The sequence below is a fragment of the Coturnix japonica genome, chromosome 3 (genome assembly GCF_054131305.1).
Source record: "Coturnix japonica strain WE chromosome 3, WE-NBRP24, whole genome shotgun sequence".
Classification (NCBI taxonomy): Eukaryota; Metazoa; Chordata; class Aves; order Galliformes; family Phasianidae; genus Coturnix; species Coturnix japonica.
Window position 1 is genome coordinate 80,849,309 of NC_140665.1, and position 25,136 is coordinate 80,874,444.

At 36.0% G+C, this 25,136-nt stretch overlaps 1 protein-coding gene across 2 annotated transcripts in view; it reads left to right on the top strand.

The window, feature by feature from the left end:
* Nucleotides 1–25,136, top strand: part of EYS (EGF-like photoreceptor maintenance factor) — a 779,301-nt gene that overhangs the window by 614,895 nt on the left and 139,270 nt on the right. For both annotated transcript variants that reach the window (XM_085543820.1, XM_085543821.1), the window contains one exon: nt 24,868–25,032. In XM_085543820.1, the coding sequence (XP_085399946.1) occupies nt 24,868–25,032 (165 nt within the window). The remainder of the gene's footprint in view (nt 1–24,867; nt 25,033–25,136) is intronic.

Here is a 25,136-nt window from a genome sequence, read left to right on the forward strand (position 1 = left end):
CTGGCTGGCGACCCGTTACAAGTGGTGTCCCCCAGGGGTCGGTTCTAGGGCCCATCTTGTTTAACATCTTCATTGATGACCTGGATGAGGGGATTGAGTGTACCCTCAATGAGTTTGCAGATGACACCAAGTTGGAAGGTGGTCTTGATCTGCCTGAGGGTAGGGAGGCCCTTCAGAGGGATCTGGATAGGCTGCAGTGCTGGGCTGAGGTGAATGGGGTGAGATTCAACAAGGTCAAGTGCCGGGTCCTGCACTTTGGCCACAATAACCCCATGCAGCTTGAGGAATATGATTTAGCTGGGAAGCATTGGTAATGGTTGGACTGGATGATCTTCTAGGTCTTTTCCAACCTTGATAATTCTGTGATTCTGTGATAGGCTTGGGGCTGAGTGGCTGGATGACTGTGAAGAGGAAAGGGGCCTGGGGGTGTTGGTTGATGCTCATCTGAGCATGAGCCAGCAGTGTGCCAGGTGGCCAAGAAGGTCAACAGCATCTTGGCCTGTATAAGAAATAGTGTGGCCAGCAGGAGCAGAGTCATCCCCCTGTACTCAGCTCCGGTGAGGCTGCATCTCAAGTACTGTGTTCAGTTTTGGGCTCCTCACTACAAGAAAGACACTGAATCCCTGGAACATGCCCAGAGAAGGGCAACAAAACTTGTGAGGGGTCTGGAGCACAAGTTTTATGAGGAACGGGGACTCAGGGAGCTGGGATTGTTTAGCCTGGAGAAGAGGAGGCTCAGGGGAGACCTCATTGCACTCTACAACTGAAGGGAGATTGTGATGAGGAGGGGTTTGGCCTCTTCTCCCAGGCAACAAACAGGACCCAAGGAAAAGGCTGCAAGTTGTATCAGATGAGGTTTAGACTGGATATAAGGAGGAACTTTTACTCTCAGAGAGTGGTCAGGCACTGGAATGGCCTGCCCAAGGAGGTGGTGGAGTCGACATCCTTGGCACTGTTCAAAAGGCATCTGGATAAGGAGCTAGGAGATATGGTTTAGTGGTTTTCTGTAGGTATGATAAAGGGAGGGTGGTTGGATTAGACAATCTTGTAGTTCCTTTCCAACCTTATGATTCTATGATACTTCTGTGTTATGTAATAGTAGGCAGGAGTTTTCTGAAGCTGTTTGATAGGGCAAGAAGTATGCAAATAAAACTCATTGCTAACTGAGGAATTTAACTTATTTTTTATATTTGAAATTTGCCACAAACTCACTTGTAGTGTCATTATCTTATTCCAGTACAGATGGAGCCTACAGGTCAGGGTTTTTGTCATTGTTAAGATGCACTCTCAGCCAAGACCTTACTAACCTTGGGATTAATCTTTATTGTGTTTCTTATGAAAATGCTTAATATATTTTCTGCATTTTCTGAACAGACACATTCTTCATCCTTTGTTAAGGTTGTATTAATGGCACACTGAATTCCTGCTGAGTGGTTACAGTTTCAGAAGCAGTAGATTAATACTGTACTATAATACTTCTGTGCCTTATTTTTCACATAACCTAGCAGAAGTACATAGGACACTGTATGGTATGCTTCTTGGTGAATTAGACTAGGACTATTTCTTCTTTCTCTTATTTTTTTTTTAGACATTGTTAGACTGTTCAAGGTTGGTATCATGTCTTTATTTTATGGCTTTGATCCCCTAAATAGTAGCTGATTTAATGCAGTTGTGTATATGTATATAATGTGGAAAGCAATATAGAAATACTGTATTTCAACTTCATAGGAGGTTGAACTCGTTGTCGTCTTTGTTCTTCCTCTTTTTTCCTGTAGCTGCTGTTTTCTTTGTAACTTGCCAAGTCATCCAGAGCAGAGTCGATAGAATAGAAAAAGACAACTGCATCTGTTTTTTTAATGAGGTGCAGAAGAAAGATAGAGACATCTTTTAAAATCTCCTTGTATTCGATTATTTCTTATATAGAGCAGTCTGTCAAAAGTAATGGCAACCTTATATGTGGATTTTCCCTCTTTGCTCAGATGGAAGGTGATGTCTTCTGCCCGATGCCTGCTAACTGTTGTAAAGTTGAATTTGTTTTTTTATAGTCCAGAAAAAACACCACTGCTTTCCAGTCCAAACAAGTTTAAATCTAACAGATGTAAAGTATGTGTTGTGCATCAGCAACAGTATTGCTCCGTGAAGCCGACTCAGCCAACCAACAGTTTTCCAGCTCACTCACTTAAAACAGCATTTGTTATAGTTAATCAAGCAATTTCACACAAGAATCAAGAACAGATACATTCTGTGGTAAGGGCATACATGGTGGTTATGTTAAAAGGTAGTTTTGGTGGGGGGAAAAAAATATTTCTACATAAAATACCCAAGATTTCCTATTGCTTTTATGTGTTATCTGCCCATAACCACTGTGCTCAGTGACTACTTACAAGTGATCATGACAATTACTGTGAAAATGATAGTACAACAGGAAACATTTCTACACTGTGAGGATGGCAGGGCACTGGGGCAGGTTTCCCACAGAGGCTGTGGAGTCTCCTACTTGGATATCTTCAAAAGCCACCTGGATGTTTTCCTGGGTGACCCTGCTTGGATGGGGTTGGACCATATGGACATGGAGGTCTGTGTCAACCTCAGCCATTCTGGGATTCGGCGATATGTAATAAACAAAATTTGAATCTGTTTACTTATTGGTAGGAATCCAGATGCAGTTATACAAACAGTCATTCTAATTGTAGTATAAGAGTTGTTATAAGTGTATAAAGGTTTCCCTGATTCTATCACCAAGTAAAGACTGAGCTATAAATTTTCTTCCTTTATGTGGGAGGGGTGACTGAGGGGGAAAATGTTGTTTCTGTGTGTTTTTGCTGTAATTCAGAGACTGTAAGTTTTTATTCTGAGAGAGAACTTAGAACTTTGTAGAAAACAAGTTATAGCAACATAACTGCTGAGTAACTACTGAAGAAATGATGAATGCAAAAACTTTGAAAAGGTTAACTTTTATGAATATGCTGAAGATTAAGTATTATTCCTTCTGCCCTTGATATTTCTGGATAACAGTGTGTGCATAATAAAATCCAAAAGTTTTCTATGCTATATTTCACTACAGTCTTGTTAACTCATTATTTACTTCCTTTTGTAATTGTGGCATACCTGATAATTCAGACCAGCTGCTTACAAAATTCATTTAGAATCCCTTCTGATCTTCAACATTAAGAGAATGTAGTGAAGATCAAATGGAAAAATCACACGGAAATTTGAGGTGAGAATTTTATTAAGATAATGGTCAGGTAAAGATGCAGTGTAGGAAAAGAAAATGATCAGAGAATTTCACCAAAAAGCTAGATAAATGTGCTTTCAAACAAATATTATTTCAGAAGGATGTACTCAAGCAGTTGTGTTACAATTTGAAGTTAATGACTACTGTACTTTACGTTTTTTCTTTGTTCTCAAAACCTGTGGTCTATATTTTGCATTTTTCTGCTAGTTCCTAGAGCTAGGGGGTGGGGGGAGGGAACAAACAAACAAACAAAAAAAAAAAAAAAAAAAAAAAAAAGGAAGAAATACTAATAAATATATTCTAAAATGGCCTGAATCACTATAATGAGACCACAGGAATCATTTTGTTTGGCTGTGGGTTCTGGACTATACAGTTGAGCTGAAGGTAGCAAAGAAAAAACCCTCATCAAGGCGAAGCATGAAGAGAGATTACATTCCAGAGTTTGCAAGTACACTTGAAAGTGGTAAGTTTAGCAAAAAGTTTACATCAGGTAGTTTTGTAGGATTAGTTTCCTAGAGCCAGCTTGTTTCACAGTAACAGTAGAAGAGATACTTACAAGACATTGTTCAATTCAAGAAAAGAAAAGTCAAAAATACTAAAAAAAAAGTATAATAGACCATTATCGATCAAAGAATGTGAATGTTTCTCTCACAGAGTGTATTTGAGGAAAGAAAGAACAATCAGATAAGGAAGTAGAAAAGAACCCTCTCCAAGTAACAGCAATTTTAGAGCAAAGCCTTGTACGTTAGAGTAACTTAGACTGCTTCAGCAACTGCCTCTAGTATCCACAAATGTTCTGCAGGATGTGAGTGTACATTAGGCATCAGCATTTCATTCTTGGCATCTGATGCTCTCTATCATTAGTAGCCATATGAATTTATTTAGGAGGTGTACTCTCTTCATACTACAAGTGAAAAATCAAAGGCTGTGTGTGACAAAGTATCTTTAAAGACATGTGTAATACTTGGGCTTTCATTAGTTTTTAAAGCATGCATGTCAAGAAGGATTCAAAGAATTGTTTTCTGGAGTTCAGTTCCTTTTAGCTTCACTCAACAGTGTTAAGTTCCATCTGAAGCTCTTGTCACTGAATGACGTTTTGTAAGTAAATGATCAGTGTTTTAGACTTTGTGTAGAAGATTTTTATAAATTCCATAAGAGAGATACAGGAGTACTTTTTTATATATAAAAAAGAGTACTTTTAATGGCAGTACTGACAATCTATCAGGATTCTGATAGCAGTGAGAATTTGATATTTTTCATTTTACAGAGCTTTTTAAAACAGAAATAGAACTTTTTGATATTAAATTTGGTTGGAAATTATTTAGCTGCTATCAGCTATCTTTTCTGTGTGGGAAAAACAAAAAAAAAAAACTGTCTCCTATTGTCCTTTAAAGTAAATTCCTGAGAATTTTGATTTAGAAAGGTAACTGTTTCAACCCATTAAAGAGCCAGTCACATCTTGCACCTGAATTCACAATTTTTAGCCTATGGAACTCTATTAAATAAGTGGCAATACAATTTGTAATAGATATATTCAGAAAAGTCATCTGTAGTTTGTCAAAATAATAGGCTTTTGAGATCTGATGGCACTTTCTTTGTATTCTGTCATTACAAGTAAGTTCCATCTGAAGTTCTGAATTTCAGGATATTAACACAGAAATATATTTTCATGTGAAATCTTAATGTATTGGTACCTTTTCATAATTTTTATTCTTTGTGCTCTTTAAGAGCTGGTAACAGCTCTCAGATCTTTAGTGTTTGGTGTGTTTCAGTCTTCTGTCTTTTGAAAACTGATGTAAACCAGCTATTTGCTGGTACTTTCTGCAGCTGTCTCAAAAAAGAAATGAATGACAAAGCTGTCTGAACTCAGCCTGTTAAGATGATTTTCATATGAATAAAGTCTTGCTATTGAGTAGTCTATCATGTAGAATCCATTTAGCGTGAACTCTTTGGTATCATTGAAGTATGTGTTTAATTTCAATACTGATATAATAGCTGTGGACATCCATTTGTAATTTCATGAGGACTGCTGCTATAACTTCAGGAAATCAAGACAATGCTTTTTTATTTGCGCTCTTGATATAGAATATAATAATGTTTCCTTTTGCAAAGAAAAGGAAATTCAAGTATTCAGCACAAAATATGCAGTGCACTTGTGTCAGTGGAAAATGCAAGTAAGCAATACATTTCAAACAATTACCTCATGTGTTGATTACTCGTTTTCTATTGTGTAGTCTAGATATTGAGAAAATTACATAATGTATTAATTGAGTTATGCAGGTATTTTAGCTATAATTTGTAGAACTAAATATTGACTTCTGAACATCAGTCCTAGATTAAGTACTGTGCAGGCAGCAACTTTGATGCAGGAAATTTTAGTACAGTTTATAGAAGGCTGTGCAATATTATCTATACTTAAGTACTTGCTGATGTGTTTGTTTTATTAAATATGTAAACTGAAGTTAGGAAAGATACGTAAATGAATTAACACTGAAAAGTCCCTGGTATTCTGTGATTTATTTGATGAGATGTTCAGGGAAATTTAATAGTGTGGAGTTAGCAAAGTCATGAAAACTTCTGCCCGTGGGGGAAAAAAAAAAAAAAAAGCCCTTAACTAAAGTTTAATGAGAAAAGTATTAATAATTGTCCCCAAACTAGGGTGAAGGGGAATAGGAAACTTGCTGTACTTTAGTGCTATTGATTATGGACTCCTAAAATTCTTCATTATCACTCAGGTTTGCCTTGCTTATAAATGTATTAGAGTTCTGGGGCAGATCACTCATTGTTAAAGTGACTGTTTAATCCCTAAAGGCAGGCAGGGTGCAGAGCTTAGATACGTGTGATTTCTCAGTAGCATCCTTCTTGTTCTTCTACCTTCTTTCCAGGTAATTTTGTAAAAGACTATAAAGAATCCTATTGATTGAGCTTGGAAAGTTGTAAATGTGATTTATGAGCTATATTTGATTAAAAGTGTGGCTGCTCTGGGGGACACAGGCATTTCTTCCCCCTTGGTCTTACACTGTGTAAATCACTTAAATCCATTGCCTGAGAGAGTATGCCTCTATAAAAAACTAGCAAAAATGGAAAGTTGCATTGGAAAACTATGTAGGAGAGCTTTATTTTAAGTGGAGTTCTAAGGCAAAAGAAGATGCATGACTATAAGAGAAGTAAAGCAGTGCAAACATTATTCACTTCAGGAGCAGTGTAATACAGTTTTTTCCAGGAATTTTGTAATTAGAGCAGTTTGGAGATAGTAAAATACAACTTGACGGCATATTAAGTAGCTGAACTGCCACGCTCTGCATTGTCTTTTCATTACACTTTTATTGGATATACAGTGTTATGTATCTAGCTTTGTGTCAACAAGGAGAGAACTTTTGTCATCTTAAAGCAAACAGAAGAGGAAAAACTAAAAAAGCCTTTTAAATTGTTTACTTGTAAATACCTCTTATTTTACAGACTTGGACTAATATTGCTTTTAAGTTCGAACCAAGTGCAGAGTGAAGGTACATGATGATGTCCTCACTGCTAATTAAGATGAGGTACTTTTGTGTGCCCACCTGACTTATCTCTTGTGGCTGATAGCCAGTGAAGCTATATTGTGTAATTTTAAAAGAAAAATGTCTCTCTTTTTATTTCAACCTATAAAATTGACTAGGAGACTGTGCTTGCTGTACCAATTGATCATACTGTACTTGCAATATACTACAACTTTTTTCCTGTATTAATCATGTTGCTAATGAGAATCATTTAGGGAAAAGAATATTTCAAGACTTTGTATTTCAGGGTGTTAATGACTCAGGAAATTAATATTTAATAAGAGTTGAACAAGCTTGTTCAAAAACTGATTGGATAACTTTGAAATGAAAAATCAATGCATATTAATTAACACTGATTTTACACAGAATCACAGAATGACCCAGGTTGGAAGGGACCTCAAGGATCATGAGGCTCCAACCCCCCTGCCTGGCAGGGCCACCAAACATACACATTTACTAGATCAGGTTGCCCAGGGCCCCATCCAAACTGGCCTTGAACACCTCCAGGGATGGGGCATCCACAACGTCCCTGGGCAGCCTGTAGCAGGACCTCACCACTCTTCTAGTGAAGAACTTACCCCTAATATCCAGCTTAAATCTTCCCTCTTTCAACTTAAAAACCATTTCCCCTTGTCCTGCCATTATTGGCCCTTTCAAAGAGTTTACATCCCTCTTGATTATAGGTACCCTTCAGGTACTGAAAGGCTGCAATGAGGTCACGCCACAGCCTACTTTTCTCCAGGCTGAACAAGCCCAGCTCCCAACTGCACCAATCAGTGTTGTCAGCAAACTTGCTGAGGGTGCACTTGATTCCATTGTTGATGTCATTGATAAAGATGTTAAAGAGCACATAAAGATGTTAAAGAGAACAACATTTTAGTTGTGTCTCAAGAGATACAAGATGTAAATAGATGTAATGGATGTCATAGGTAGTTATAGAAGAATTAGAATGAAATTCTAAAGAATGTGACAAGTTATCTGGGTCTTCCTGTATATTCGCCCCACAAACATACTTTCATCGATTATGGGTAACTATGTGTACTCCTGACTTCTAACTGTGGGGGAAAAAAAAGAAATTGCTTCTTTTGGGTCACTTTTGTTAATTACCTTGAAAGTTCCTAGTCTGAACTGCTGGATACACTATATTTAGTGAAACACTAGAGCTAAGCTGAATACAATGCTTTGTTATTTTGTTTAGCTCTCTGAAACTTTGGGTATGACAAATGATTTTGTCACTGTTGAGCATGCACTTTTGTTTTCCTCTGTAAGTTCTTTGTGCAAAATGGATTTGTAAAATATTTTACTGACCATTCTGGACAGAGGCACCTAGAACATAGCAGCAATACTATTTTAAATGTTTTTAGTTATAATGCATTATCTCTAAAATGTGTTATTCCTCAAAATGTGTCTATTTTGCAGTCACAGTTATAAAATGCTATTAGCAGCTGCTTTTAGCAAGGTAGCCCTGAACTCAAGCTGTGATAACCAAGCCTTCAATAACTATTTGTAAATATTGACCTTGTACAATTACTGGAATGAAGCTATCTCTTATAAGGTGTATCTCTCTGAAAGCACTAGAGGTTGGGTAACTGTCTTCTTACCTTAAACCTTTAGCTTTAACCAGTGTTGTCAGATTTCTCATCATAGCTTCAAAAAAAGAGGTGAAGCCCCAGTTTTCCAGGCTTGAACGTCCTCTGATCATCTAATACTTAGGATTGTATTTGTGATGGTCATGTGCCAGGCCAAACAGAAACTTAAATACAAAGTCTGCAACTGAGAACTGGATTTTGGTTTTTATTGTGATGACCCTGTGTTGTGCTACAGCCCTTTGGACTCTTGTTGAAGGTACAGCTTTCCTAAGTGTCTTAAATGTAGGGTTTTCTTCTTTTAGTGCATAAACATATACAATTTGCTCTGATTTTCTCCTATAAAATGAAGATAGCTCTTGCTTAAGATTATTAGATAAATGACTCGTTTTACTGCACTATAATGGAAAGCTTGTACAGAAGTGTTAGCTTGTATTTCATTTGGATTTTGTTTAGCTGGGATCTATGTATAATTCATGTTGACTTTATGTGGATTCTTTTAATACTAAAATAATAAAATGGGAAATATTATAACGAGCTCTCATTTAGCTGAGGCTGCTACATCACCCTAAAGGCAAAAACAGTTTTTTTCCTTATTATTACTTCAATCTGACACTCTGAATTCTTTTTTTCTGTATCTCTGCTTTTATTCAGTTTTCTTTTTGTTTGTTTGTTTTGTTTTGTTTTTGTGCTTTAAGGATGTGAACTATATAGAAGCATTAAAAGGGAATAAATTCTGTGAACATGCCTGGGGGTCTTTAAAGGACAGCTGATTGCTGATCGTTTGCTTAAATATGGAGATTTGCTACCTAGAACAAAAAATTAGGATGATCTGAAAGTTCCTTATAACTGTTTTACATAATTCAACCAGATTCTTTTTACTTAAGTGCCACCTAATTTATAAAACCATTTTTCCCAGCTTCTCTGCCTTCTTAGTGCTGGCACTAACCAGGCTGCTGAATACAGCAGGCTTAGTGTGTCCCGTGGTGATGCAGCTGCTGTTGCACTTCTGTGAAATTCTTACTAATTCTTCATGCCAATCTTCACATGGTAGTAAAGACCAAACAAAACAGAAATCTTCCAACCCCCGTGGACTGTGTTCTCTTCCAGCATGTGATATTGTTTCCTTCCGTGGATATAGGAGCCTCACATGCTTTATTTTGCTTTTGAGTAAACAATGGAGACTTTTGCTTTTTTGTTTGTTTTCAGGCTCATGTAATACTGACATTAAATATAATCAGCAATAGCTGCAGTAATCATCTCATGCTTTGAAATGTAATAATAAGTATTAAATAGCTTGTGAGCAACTGCTTATAAAGACCACCCACACTTTTATTTCATTTACTTCAGTATATATTCCTTGTATGGTAAAGGTAGCTTGCTGGTCTTGCACCTCTTTCCAAGTCATCTTGCAGCTAGACATAAAGAATGCACAGTGCACTATTTCTTCAAGACAGGGTGTATGTTTCAGACATACCCTAGAGGTCTGAGCATAACAGAAACAATTCTAGCAGACCCAGATACTGATAGATACTGAAAAAGTGGGAAAAATCATTCTGTCATTTTGTCTACCATGATATCCATTGCTAACAATATCTCAGGCCCAAGTTACGCTAAACTATTTGCTTAAGCAGCTTTGTCTGTCGCTGGATTTGATAACAGTATATTTAGCCGCCACCTCAGCCATGTATAGTTTGTTACAGGGCTTTCTCAGTATTTTGTCAGCAAATGGCATCCTTTTCAAAGGATTTAAATAAAATCATCCAGCTAAGTGAATGTGTACTGGCTTTATGTTAGCATTTGGTTTTATCAAACCTCACAGACTCATTTTCAATCTTGTGGGTATTTTATATCTCATTACTAATGACAGTGCCTCCCAGAAAGAAGTGGATAACAGACGTAGTTCATTGAACCTCCTGACATATTTCATAAAACTGTATCATAAGCATATACTAGTTAACTGTGTGTTGTTTCATAAATGAATCTATTCCCACACCAGTATTTCCAAATTACTTTCAGAGAAGGAGAGCGCAGACTATATAGTATTGGGCTATTGCAGAGAACATTCACTCTGTCTACACAAGTATGTTTCAGAGTATGTTCTAGCCAGTTGGGAATACATGGCTGAAGAGTAAAAGAGTTTTGTCACCAATCAAAGGATCTCTGGTGGAATCTCTTGGGGTGTATCAGATTATATTGTTGTGTTGATGAAAATCTGTTTTCTTCTGAAAAAAAAATGCAGTTTGTTTTAGGACTCAGACCCATCAAACAAAGGTAATTATTTAGTTTGAGTGCTTTCAGAAATACAGGAATATCTGATATCAAATTCTTGTATCAAATGCAATTTTGTTCTTTTCTTCTGAAGATAACTAACTTGGTACTTCACTTGCTTTTGTCTCTGAGTGGCTAAGATTTTCTTTAGCATTTCTATTTTAAAAAGTTGCTGCAGTAGATTGTCCATAAAATGTATACAATAACCACTCTGGGAGGAGACTGCCACCACAAGAAGAATGTGGAGCTCTTGGAACAGGTCCAAAGGAGGGGCCACTAAGGTGATCCGAGGGCTGGATCACCTCTTCTATGAGGAAGGGTTGAGGGAGCTGGATTTGTTTTGCCTGGAGAAGAGAAGGATCTGGAAGGCCTCATTGTGGCCTTCCAGTATTTGAAAGGAGTGTGTAAACAGGAGGGTGAATTACAAGGGTGGATAGTGATAGGACAAGAGTGAATGGTCTTAGTCTGAGACACAGAGGAGGTTTAGGTTAGACATTAGGAGGAAGTTTTTCACATGGAGGGTGGTGACGCACTGGTACAGGTTGCCCAAGGAGATTGTGGATGCCCCATCCCTGGAGGCATTCAAGGCCAGGCTGGATGTAGCTCTGGGCAGTCTGGTCTGGCAGTTGCACATAGCAGGGGAGTTGAAACTAGATGATCATTGTGGTCCTTTTCAACCCAGGCCATTCTATAATCCTATGGTTATTTCACAGTAATTTGTGAACTTACTTACTTGGACTTACTAACAGTGATATTTAGAATGCTTACCTCATAAAGATCTGCCTCCAAACTAACTGATAGGTTTAATCTTTTTGTAGTTCTAACTGTTATAATGTAGTATTGACACTGCATAGGAAATGGAATGGCACTACCAAGTTTTACATTCCCCTCCGCTGCGTAAATGTGTGAAGTTTTCCAGTCAAGTTTCCAGCTACTTCAGATCCAGCATGAAAATTCTCCATGTGTTTTTATTTTTTCTTAAAGGAATATTCTATTACAGACTTCACAAAACTACAGAGGTCATTGTACATCACTCATTCCATGTCATACCTATAGAAAGTGGAGCTCCATGTCTAATGTGCCATAACTATGAAAACTTTCTCACAGAAGTCAGTGTTCCTAAATCTGAAACAAAAAAGACTGAGCAGAAACTGTTGAAGTTTGCTCCTTTTATTTTACACAACAGTAGTACCATTTTGATTATCCAAAGTAAAACTATCTCGAAATTCCCCCAACATATATGAGAGTTAGTTATTTTTCTATGAAAAATTTTGAACAGGATCATGCTCAAACAACAAAAGTGAAAAGTTGAAATAAAGACTATAGCAATGATATGGTCACTGCATTGTAATAATATACATTGTAATGCAGGAGTTAAATAAGAACCAAAACCAAAGACCATAAAAGATTTTCCTGGATGTATCTGTGTTTTGCTTTATTAGTGTTTGTGGCTAATGAAGCTATCAAGGGTGTGCTGCTTCTTTAGAAAGCTGTTTTCCACTTGTCTGCCTGAAGGCAGTATTTGTTTCATGATTTGTGTAAGAGCTAACAAAGTTTTAAAGCTGCATCAAGTGCTCTGTTTTCTGAAAGCTGACTGGTTATTTGCCTTCTGGAAGAATGAAGTTTAATGCATGAAGTGAAAGGCTTATTTTTAGAGATTTTTACTGAGACTTGGTAAAGCATGAGTCTGCCATATCATTTTTCAGCTAATTTAGGATACTATTGTAATCCATGGCAATAATAATAAATTCTGCAATGTTCTCATTTGTACATTATTTAAGCTAGCACGTTCTACTGTGAGCTGAAATGTACTGGAAGTATTCATGATTCACATGATTGGAAGATCTTATCTGAGGGCATAATAACAGGAACAGTAACATTTTAAGCTTCTACATCTAATTCATTAATGAACATGAATATAGTCTCCACGTTTCCACTAATTCTGTAACTATAGCTCATTCAGACAAGGATTTTCCTGCTTTCATTTTCAAATCAGCAAGTTCTTGCTCTCTGTTACACACCTCCTGATTTTCTTTTTTCAGATAAGTTAATCTCTTTCATTATATGGTATTTCATTGTTATTTGTGAGGCATGAAGGAACTGAGGCATGAATTAAATCCACTTGTGTATATAGAAATACTGAAGTTGGACTTACCTCTATATGAGCACAAGGATTGTGAACAGGAACTTCTCACATGACACAACAAGTGCACACTTGTATGGAGAAACAATTTGAAAGATTCAGGGCTTCATGAGATCTACCTATTTATTTGTGGTTGCAGAAATTTTTTCTTAATAGAAAGCTCTTTTGACATCAAATAGTAGTTATATTCTATTGTGCCTAACTACTCTTTACATATCAAGAAAATACTTTTCTCTGCACACTGAAAGTGTAGATTGATTTTCTTTCTTTCATCCTCAGTACATGCTAACAGCTACAATAAGCTTTCTTTGTAAAAATAATCTCAGGTTAAATAGGAAGTTCTTCAGGAAAAAAAAAGTTCCCAATTTTGGAGCTAGTTTCTTAGAATTGTAGAACTGCTAATAGCATGTCCAAATAACCATGTTTCATGGAATTATATTTTCCCATAGCTTTTAGATGATGCAGGAATAGTTCCTTTCAGCTGACTTCTTTAAGCAGATCAGGGAAGAGGATGACTTATAATTTGTTTTCTCTTTTAACTCTATGTTCTGAGGGGAAAAACTACTCTCAGCCTGGTTGAAATCACTGGGAATTCCGCTGGTATTCGCCACGTAGTGTAATATATATAGCTGTGGAACTCTTTTTGTAGGATGCTGTGGATAATAATATGCTCCTGGGGGAGCATATTTCTAAAGCATCCCTCCATGTTTGCCATGTTCTTACTCACTTGTGTGGTACCCTCTCCTATTCCCTGTCTTAAAAAGAATGCTGGACTAGGTAGTGGTTGAACTAGTTACTTGTTCTTATCACACAAGGTTTGTATTTAGCAGCTTTGCTCATATTCAATTTTCATCTGTTAGAACTGGTCTGTTTGTAGCAGAAAAAATGAATGGGGTGGATTGAAGAGCCCACTGTGTGTGTGTGTGTGTGTGTGTGTGTGTGTGTGTGTGTGTGTGTATTTGCCCAGGCACAAGTCCTTTGGGAGAGTCAGCTCTACTAATCACCTCAGAGTTTCTGATCCTATACCTCTCATGTCTGAGATACGTATCTCACATCTCTCCCTCATATTACTAAATCTCCTTTTGGATGTTTGTCTTACTAGGGCTTTAATTCTATGACCTGCACCAGCTGCTGTTCTGGTCTCTTCCCAGTTTTCCTAGCAAACAGAAAGATTTCTTCTGTAATTGAGAATAAATCATTAATTTTGTTGATCCATCAGGACATGTTTTGGCTTCTTGATACGTAAATAGAAGCAAGGAAAAATAAACATATTTTGTCACCAAATAGCTCCTTATGCAAATGCCTGAATCTAGCTAAAGGCCAAGCAGCACATTTTTACAGCAGTTGTGTGAGTTCAGTTGCCATTCTGTTCGTTCCATGGCAGAGAGTTCTGTGCCATAGTAGCACATACATTCATATTGCCAAAGAAAGGGGTAAAAAGGATTAATTAGGCAGACAGTTCTTAATATGAATGGGAATTTCCACAAACTTTAAAAAAATAAAAATTAAAAAAAAAAAATAAAAAAATCAGCTTTTAAGACTGTGGTGATTGGGAAAGGTATCTGTTTATCTGTTTCAATCTGAGTTCATTTTATTATTTTCTCTCTCATTTCTTTTCATTGAATAATGTTTGGGCAAGTCTCTCATGGCACCTGAGCGAGAACTGTGTGTGCACTGTTAGAACTGCTAGTATGATTTGAATCTTCATTTCACCTTTGGATATAATTTTGGAAATGCTATGACGTTAAAATAATGGCTTTATTTCACACAGTTTGTTCTTTAATATAAATATGAGGCTTCTTTCAAAACAGTTGGTGCTGGGGAGTAAGGAAGCACTGTTTAAAAGAAGGGTGTGACTTCTATAATTTATTCACATGCTGTACATTTTTTTTTTTAAAAAGTGACAAGTTTGGTTTTTGTTGGTTCAGTATGTGTGTATATATATGTATACACACACACATATATATGTGCATTGCATATATATATATAAGCTATGTATATATATATTATTATATATTATAATATTATTTATTATATTATATTATTATATTAATATTATATAGTATTATATTATTATATATATATTATGTATGTGTGTGTGTGTATATATATATATATATATATATAAGCAATGCAGAAAAACAAACCAAATGTCAGATTTCTGTTTTTATGAGCATATATTAAAATGTGCACTTAAATCAGCTTAAACAAGAATGCTTAATATGCAGCGAGGTCAGAGGCTACTAGATAATAAAAGAGAAGAACGCTTTCCAAGGTGACAGATGTCAGTTGTTTTTTGTGTTATGAAACTGGAAATAGTATACTGATGATTCTTCTTTTCTGCAAGATGTTCTGTTAAAGAAAGTACTGAACAAAACCATGGGTTTGTTTACATGTCTTTGAATTTCTGGGTTTCTGAATTTATGTGGTTTGAGGAAGGCAGTGAGTTCCTTTCAAATAAGAGGTTGTGTTGTTGTTCTTTGTTTAAAAAACATAGAGCTAGGAGCTGACAGTCCAAAACTAATTAAAGTGATTTAGTAGATAAATTAGATTAAATCTGTCTTGGATCATTTACCTGCAGTTCATCCACTCTGATACTTTTCAGCAGTTTTGTTACCAGATGAATGTAGTAAAATCCCAGAAAAGCAATTACATTTTCCAATCAAAAATCCATCAGCTCTGAGACTGTTAGGAAGAAATATTTGAGGTGTAACTCTGAATAAAATGTAGTTCAAATAAGAAAAGACCAAAACCAATAAAAGGCAAAATGAACCTTTGCTAATAATTAGATACTACAAGCGAAAAAGCAGACGTTCTTTATCCTGGGATGTGTTCATGTGAAGATATTTTATTTCTCTTTCAGTGTGTTCTGAGATTGTATTTCTTTCTAAAGAATAATCAGCACTGCTTCTGCTTTCAGCTGCATCTGGATTGTGCTGAATGCTGGTTCATTTCAACCTTGTGTTTTTCCACTTTCGTTCATGTTGTTTTCTATATAATTTGAAAAATAAGTATTTTTGTTGTTGCTTATTTCTAGCCAAGTGGATTTTAGAGTAAGGCAGAAGAGGAGCATGTGTTTAAGAGCAGCAAGAAATGTGATTTCAGTATTTCATCCACTCCTTTTTAGTTTCCTTTATCTTGTACTGGAGAGCCAAAATAATATCATGTGGTGCTAGTGCCAGAGCTGTGCTGGAAGGTTATTTTACAATTGCAGGTGATCACTGGACTAGGGAAAATGTATTGAAAGTTAATACTACTGTACTTAGTTCAAGCCTGGCTAGTGAATAGAAATTCCTTGTCCTAAAGCAGCATTCCATATTAACAAGCGGTTGTTAGTAGTTGTTTTTTGTAGTATAGGAGCAGATCTTAAGAGACTTTGACTCTTTTGCTGTTCAGGCTGTGGTCTCTAGAGATGGAGAACTAAGTGTTACTTGAGCCATGTTTGTGAACTGAAAATTGAGTGTAGTAAACAGTGGTACAACATCTGTCTGTTCTTCTTGGGTCGTGTCAAGGATGCAGTTATGGTGGCACAATATATTGTGTTTTACTGATTCTAAGTATTTTTGTTTCTCTCTTCCTGTTTTTTTTGTCCACTGCATTTAGTCAAGCCTTACTTTGAAATGACCTTTCTATTTGCTGGGAGAATAGAGCTGCTGGTACACAAACAAGTCTGCCAAAGTTGTGAAACCTCCTTCTTATCTAATTATTCTAGCAATTATTATTCTGAATTCTGCTACTTCAGACAGTTCAGATCTCTTTTAGGAATTCTGACAATTGTTAGTCAACAGGTAATTTAATATGCTTATTTTTGAATTTCTGTGTTCAGGACTCTAGTTGAACATGTACTTTCCAGCTACTGCTTTCAGTATCCAAGGCTGAAAACCCTTTTCAGAAGGTCTTTCAGACAAATTCATTATTTGTTGTTTAATTTTATTGTTTCAGACCAATGAAGGGTGGCTGCTAAAGGTGGCAACAAAACACATTATGATGTTTTCTAGATAGCCTGGAACAGTCATGTAATTGAAATTCACTGTGAAACAATAGAGGTTTGAAATTGAAACAATCACAGTAGCAATGGTGGAAAGAACAAATGGTAGAAACAACAGAAGTAGTGCTGAACTTCATGAAACAGCTTTAGAAAAGTCCAGCTAATGTAGCTAAAGATTTGCCAGTTGGAAAGATAATGATACTGTAGATTATACATAAATTTTATCTAAATAGAAGCAAAATAAAGCTCTTCAGATTTTGATAATATACTTCAGTATGTTAGGTAGGAGGAAATAGTAGATAATTTATTATTAACCATGTGTTAGCTGTAAGTCAGTGATAAATGTCACCAAGAGTAAAATAGTCCCTGCAAGTTGATTTATTTTGCTGTCTGTAGATCAGACTGTGTACGTATGTTTTGCTATCTGCCAATAGTGATATATTACAAAGGAAGAATTTGAGTTTTGAGCCTGTTCTGCAAGCTTAGATGCTACTGCAGCATAGACAACAGTTGTTCTGAGTAAAGTAAACACTGTCTAGTGCTGTTGGATAGAGTGAGTGTTTTGTGAGCTGCTCGAGGGTCAAAAATGCATACAACAGCTGGAAGTGCCATGTTTTTTTTTCGATTATTACTGGCAGCAGACTTTCTAGCTCTGATAGCTTGAGATCTTTGAAATCACATAACCCTGATAATCATCTTTCCCCATGCATCCCTCTCTGCCTTGGTACAGTTTTGATTTTAGCACCTTCTAGCTGAAAAAAACTGTTAAAGCTAAATCTAAAATCAATATCAGGCATGAGGTAAAGTATTAATCTCTGCATCTTGGAGCTGATGAGAATGTATGTCCTGAATTCATGATGGATGAAGGAAAGAGAAGGTAATCAGAAATACTTTTAAAAGGAAGGAGTTGCTTCATTTTTTCTAATTTTGATACTGAATCAAGTTCAAGCTGTAGTAGTTTAACAGAACATAATGAAAAGTTAGTATTTGTCTGTCGTGTGTGTGCACATCTCCAATCTGAAAAATTCCCTGTATCTAAGCTCACTGTAAAAGATTTCTTAGCTTTATGTGTAACAGTTAAGTAATTTTTCCAAGGAATATATAGATTGATTTATTTAAACTATAAATAAATAAATATCTAACAGAATGCTGGAGTTTCCTTACTGAGCACTTTCTGCTTTTATGAAGGACAGAACAGCCTAACTGTCGCAGCAGCAGCTTCATTTTGAAATGACCTTTCAGAGTTTGCTGGAAGGAAAGAACAGTTGATATACAAGCATTGAACTTCTAATAATAAAGATGTAATAAATCACACAGAATTATTCTTTGTGGCTTGCCAAGGAAGATGAGCATATTGGCAGACAAATGCTGATTTCAAACACAATACTTAGTTACTTCTCCTGAGACAGTGTGCTGTGCACCACGGTGTGTTTTGTTCGTACAGAGCATTGGTCCAAATCAGAAAAGGAGAAAAAAGAACACTTCTACTAACTCTGTAGTTCTCAACAGCTTCAATTGCTTCATTCACCCGTAACAAAAAATGAATTATCTGAATCCTTGAAAGTATGTTGTTTCCTGGTTCAATACAAGGATCTGTTCTTCTGAACTGCAGTTCAATAAGGTTATAAGAAGTAAAGAGTAAGTTTGTACAACGTGACTTGTACTTCTGACATAGGCAGTGATCTAAGCAGTTCACTAAAGTGAAACAGTTCATTTTCTTTTCCTATTCAGACTTCAGAGGCTTTTACACCAATAAGTGAAAAGTATTTCTTTTCTGGTTGGGGATTTCTCCCTGTATCTTCCTACTACTTCTTTCCCTGGCTCACATATCCAAAAGGATTCCAGACTCACTGTGTACTGTTCTTTTATTTTTTTTTTCTTTTTTCTTTTTTTCTACTAAATTTTAATACTGTCTCTGAAAAATTCCTGAAGGATACAAATGAATTAGGTTGATAACATCTCCCTGGATATCCTTTTGAAGCTACTATTCAGAAGGGGTTTTCTAGTGAAAGAATGAATAATTTGGGTCTGCTAAGACATGTATTTCTAAATATGGAAAGTATTTGAATATGTTCAGTAATGTTCATGAATATACAAATGGTTCCATTCTGTCTTAATGTTGGAATTTACCAGATAGGAAATACAGTAATAATCTATTTAAACTTGTGTCCTGAAAAATTCCCTTTTACAACAAATAGGAAAAGAAATCAGATAGTTTTAACTATCTCTTCCTTGTTGGAAGCACATAAGAAGTATGCAGTGTCACAAAGTAATAAATAATGCAGAATAACATAACCAACTACAAGCAAAGAAGCCAGTGTTTGCTTTTCAGCAGTAGTTTTTTAAGTTTTGATGCTTGCAAATGAGTTCTGCAGCTATGTAAAAAATAAAAAATAAAAATAAAAATAAAAATCAGGAGTTATGTTTATTTTTATGTTAATTTGAAAAATTAGAAAGAAAATGTAATGGTTTCTGGAAACTATGTACTATTTTGAGATTACTGCCATTAGGAATTCATCCGAACTTTTAGTTCATATGTAGAATTGTATATATGTTCATAGGAGATTTGTAGTTCATATGTATCCATTCCTCACATATCCTCCCAATGTACTTATGACTTACTTCCAAAATGTATACTGTTTCCTAAATTGTACAAAGGAAGAGTTGCTTCCCTCCTCAGTGATTTCAGGGGAAGAATGTCTTGCTTTAACATGACAGTAAAGTTTTAAACAGCACAGTTTAGATTCACTATGTACCACAAAATTCTCAGTATCTGTCTTCTAGTGTTGATTTTTTTCTAATCCTATAATGGAAAACTGCCAAAACTATCACTTTGGTTTGCCCTAATAACATGGTGAAACTCTTCTCATTACATGAGAAAACCACTGACATCAATGCAATATTGTGTTTAAAAATACATGTTTAATTGAAAAGAAAATGTCATGTGATTAATTCCGTAGCTCAACAAATAATAAAATCAAATATTGCCGAATATTTATTCCCTTTTTTAGATTCATATCACTTGTAGGATGTTTCATTATTTTAGTGTTTTCTTTCCACTAGACTTGCTTAGAAGTAATTTCAGGAGCTACCTCTGCACCCAGAACCTGAAAAAAGCTCAGAGTTCAGTTGGATTTACACGGTTCTTTAACTCTGCGTCTGTAGGTATAAATAAGAGTAGAATGTACAAATCTAATAAAAATGTGATGTACACATAATGTCGCAATATCTAAACCACATTATGTATTTGAGCACATTAAATTAAATGTGCTGGGAGCTACTGCTTTCACTTTAAATACAGTATTGATCATCAGTTATCTGGTGACAGCTATGTGAAAAAAAGTATCTTCTGTGTTATACAGACAGGAGATTCCTCTTCAAGTGACTGAATGTGTCACTAAAAGCCTGAGTATTTATCCAAATTAAAGTTTTATAGCCAGTTACTTGTCACATATTTCTCTGATCCTTTGGGACAGGAATTATAGTTCATGTGTTTAAGTACCATTGCAGAGAATGAGATTAAGCTTAGCTGACAGAAATAAAATTAAAGTAACTGAAAAAAATACATTGTTATCTCATGAAGCAAACAAAACAAAAGCCTTAGAATTTTAATAAACATGGTAATTCTAAACATGCAAATACAGTATTTACACATCTAATTGACACTCAGTATGATACAATAGGAAATGAGGTTTTTCAGCTGCATGCATTTAGGCAACCAAACATTTCCCATTACATCAGAAAGCTTAGAGGTTTCCAGTGTTACTTGCATTGCTACATTCCTCTCTACCCATCCCCTCTGTGGAGACCATTATTTTGTTCACTCCTTTTACCAGTTAATTCAATTTCAATCAAAAATGTGAAATCCGTGTTCATGTAGACCTTCTGTGATACTTTACTGAGCTAATGTATTAATGAGTAAGCTTCAAAAGATTTGTGCAAGTCCTTGCTTCATTAGGGTTTGTTGTAATATGTGTCACGATGACCTTAAATGCATCCAGCTTTCCATCATTAAATCTAGTAAAACATGATTAGAAGTCCAGTGTAAATTATGGTGTGATATTTAAAATCTGCCTTCAATTTTCTTCATGTAATTGGGAAAGTTTGCAAAACATAAATGAAGTGATAGAGAAGCATCATTTTCCTCTCAGATAAAAATCCTTTAAAGAAAAGGAAAAAAAAAAAAAAAACCAAACTGCAGTAAGATCATACTTAGGGTAAAATTTCTTTAACTTGAAGTAAAAATTAGGTAATAGCTTCCCAGTTTCCTCTAGGTTACCATTTCAAATGGTAACAGATCATACAGGTAGGCATCCATATAGGTCTTGAAGAACTCTGTAGAAGGAGATTCCACATCTCTGAGCAACCTAATCATGTGCTCCATCACCTTTACTATAAAGTTCTTCCACATTTTAGTACAGAACTTTCTATGTTCAAGTTTTAGGCCGTTGCTCCTTGTCCTATCACTACACGCTACTAAGAAGAGCCTGGTCTCATCCATTTGCTTCCCACTTCCTTTTAGATATTTATAAACACTGATCAGATCCTCCCCCCCCCCCCCCCCCCCCCCCAGTCTTCTCTTCCTCAGGCTGAACAGTCCTGGGTTACTCAACCTTTTCTCATACAAATGGTGCTTCTGGCCCTTTATCATCTTTGTGGTCCTCTAGTGGACTCCTAGGAGATTCCTGTCTTTTTTAAACTGGGGAAACCAGAACTATGCACAGTCGTCTGAATCTGGCTTTATTGAAATAGCGGGTGCACGCCCCCTATTGGCAAGGGGGAAATTGTGCACTGGTCAACGAAATTCATTCCATTATATACTCTAAATCTGACACAGGTAATGCTCTCCTGGTGCTCAAGCATTGGTTGAGCATTTCAGGCTCACAATCTCCCCAGCACTCTTGCTATGATATGTTTATATATAAGACCGGTTACCAACCTGTTGTTTGTTTTGTTTGGGATATTTTGTACCCTCCTGTAGTGATGTGAGGACAATATTTCCAAGAGTGAGCATGTTCACTTTGTCTTGTGCTAGGCTCTCACTCCTCCCTACATACTTGCCTTATCTTGTTCTCGTTCCTGTCTCAATTCTACCCATGTCAGAACTCCCCAAATTAGTGGAAGAAAAACGGTTCACATAACTTGCCTAACTGCTCCAATGAGTAAGTTCAGCAAACTTATATTACATACAGAAAATGTTGGCTTCACAACAAAGTCCTACACTACATACAGAAAATACTTGCTTCACTGCAAAAACACAATCTGCCCTTCACAAATATGGATGCAAAAGTTAATTCATCTGGCTCCCTGTTTCCAAAAGCACAGGAGCATAAACTTGCTTTATTGTCATTTCTTTTTTTGAGGGATGCAGATAAATCCTGAACTGCTCAGTATGTAAGGAGCACTAAAGATATGCAATGAAACATATAGTAAAGGCAGGACAACTATGATTTTTTTCTGGAGTGCTACAGCTTCCAACAATCAGAGATTTCCTGAGCTTCAGTTCCTTAATGTTTACAGATTTGTTATATCTGTTTTCTTTCCCTGAACTTTATTTAGTTTTCATGATTTTGACCCGTATGATGTCTGTGGCAACAGATTACCTGAAATAGCTTTGTATTTTATCAAAGTGAATAACTTTTTGTTTGTTTGTTTGTTTGTTTGTCAAGCCCATGATCATAGACTCTTAGAATGGCTTGTGTTGGAAGGGGCATTGAAGATCACCTAGTTCCAACCCTGCTGCCATTGGCAAGGTTGCCACCCATTAGATCAGCCAAGGGTCCATCCAACCTGGCCTTGAGCATTGCCAGAGATGGAGCATCCACAGCTTCTCTGGGTTGGCAGTGTCAGTGCCTCACCACTCTGAGTAAAGAATTTGTGTTTAACACCTAACCCAAATTTCCCTTCTTTTAGTTTAAAAGTGTTTCTTCTTGTCCTGTCTGTATCTGCCTGTGCAAAAGGTTAGTCTCCCTCATGTATAAGCTGCTCTCAAGTACTGGAATACCTAGTTCCGTCAACCTTTCATTACAGGTGAGGCTCTGCAGCCTGTGATCATCAAATCGGTTGATAGTGTCATATTGCCCTTAGCTGTTATGTCATGAGCCATGGTCATTTCTTATTCACATTTGCCTCTTCAAAATTTACTCATGTTCCATAGTCCCAGTCTATTTCTCACTCTTGTGATCCATCTGATCATCTGTACTTTTGTTCTGTTTTTCACTGTACGTTTTCAGAGTCATGTTTGGAACTTTTAGAGGACTTTTAGTGCCATCTGCTTTATTTTCTCAGATGTTTTAGAGCTCATTTTATCTAATGCTACTCCATTTGTATGGCAGCCACTTTCTGAGAAAATGGAATGGTATCCTGCTCTTAGGGATTGCTATTTTGATCCATTGCTTCCTCTGAATCTTCACAATTAAGTATACTCTTTTTGCTGTTTGAAGTCTCTAGCAATCTGCAAAACAAGAGGTTAAGTCAGTGATCTAAATTTAGATCTCCCAGATGACAGAGGGGAGCATTATCAACAAGGCACAAGGCTGGCCTAGTAATGAAAAACTTGTGTGTTTTATCCTGTAAGGAGCTTTTGCCTTGGAATGTATTAGAGTTTCAGCAAGCAGAAAGATTTTGTGCATTGAAACGAACAAAAGTAGTGAGGGTTGCATTTATTTTGTTTCATATTTTATTGTCTGGGAACAAGAGAATTCACCTAATCCATTATTTCGTAGATTTCTGAAATTACAGTCATTGAACGAATTGTAATTGTATTTCTTTTCTATGGTAGTTGTGTAATGCTTTATGATATACTCAAGTCAGTTTTTTGTATATACCAGACTTAACCTTAGGAATTATCTATATCACATTTATTTCACTTGATACTCTTTGCACCTTGACTGTGTATGTAATTCATCGATCCCTTGATATAGCTGCTAGACTGACTATTTTCTTATTGGGATTGCCTCCCTTTTTTGTAACATGGAAAAGGCTTGCTGCACTGGCTGACAACGCTTTTATCATTTGTTCTTAAAATATATTCTTTGTGTGATGTAAAAGAACAAGCAGAGAATCTGTCCAGAAGCTTCTAGTCTGCTGTATGATGTTTTCCACTGTAACTGAAAAATAGAAAGCAGAATTTGAAAATTTAAAACTGAGACCATTCTGACATCTTGTTCAGTGCACATATCTAACATTTCAACTCTGAACTATTGTATTAAGTAATTTTCTTTTGCATAAAGAATATCCTCTGGCATACCATCTGATTCTGCTGGACAGACATATTATGTGTAAAATTTATTGTTCTGAGTTCAGATATTGGATATTGACTAGGTAAATATCTACACCTAGGTTATTGACACTCAAATTCTTATATGATGTGAGTGGAGAGAAATTGATAGTTTTAGGTTATGATTCATCTTGGGCTTCCTAGGCGTTTATTTTAAGGTTGAGTGAATTTGTGTCTTTTTTCTACTCTATCAATAAGGACAAAGGACCTTCAGTGCTGTTATCTGTCCCATAGGTTGTAGGTGAGTTGGCCAAAAGTTTGGTCAGATTGCTCCTGCATTACTTCCCCTTCTAGGGTGCTGTTCATTGTTCTGTTATTGTTGTCGTTTTTCGTAACTGACATTCATTCTTACTATAAAAAACATTACTTATTTCTCATTTTAATTTACTTAATTATGGATGGTTCTTACTGTTTGCATCAACAAAAATTATTTTTTTAATCTTAATAGAATTCTTGGAATTCTACTTGGCCATACTTGTCCCAAATAAAAATGATAATAATAATAAAAACAAAACAGCTCAAATATAGAATCAGAGATGAAAATGTGTGATAAAAGCTTTTGAACGTTATTGCATCCTGTAAGTCTCCTGGTCTGTAATAGTATTTTCACTTCTGTCAATAAGCATATGTTGAAACCTCTTTCTCTTCTAGTTGTTTAACTTGAATATTTGAATTTAAATGAAATTTTATGCATGCAAACACTGTTCAAAGGTATTCAAAAGAAAAAAGAATTGTTGTTTTCAAATGTGCTTTGTTGATTACATTGCATTTTATTACTTTATTTTGTAATAACCTAATGAAAATAGCTTTCTGTTATTCATTGCAGACATAGCCCTGTTTTTTCCATCCTTCAATGGAAATTCTTATTTGGAACTTCCTTCGCTAACATCTGTATCTCAGATGAGGACTGCATCTGGGCAGGAAACCAGCAATCTGACAACTCTGTACTTGACAGTGAAAACAACTGCTCCAAGTGGCACTATTCTTTACAGTGAGTACCAATAATACTTGAAGTATTAGCTATAGCTACTTTAGGTCCTTATAAACTTCAGTGTAGATCAGCTGGCATGTTCTATTCAGCAGCAAAATTAGTCA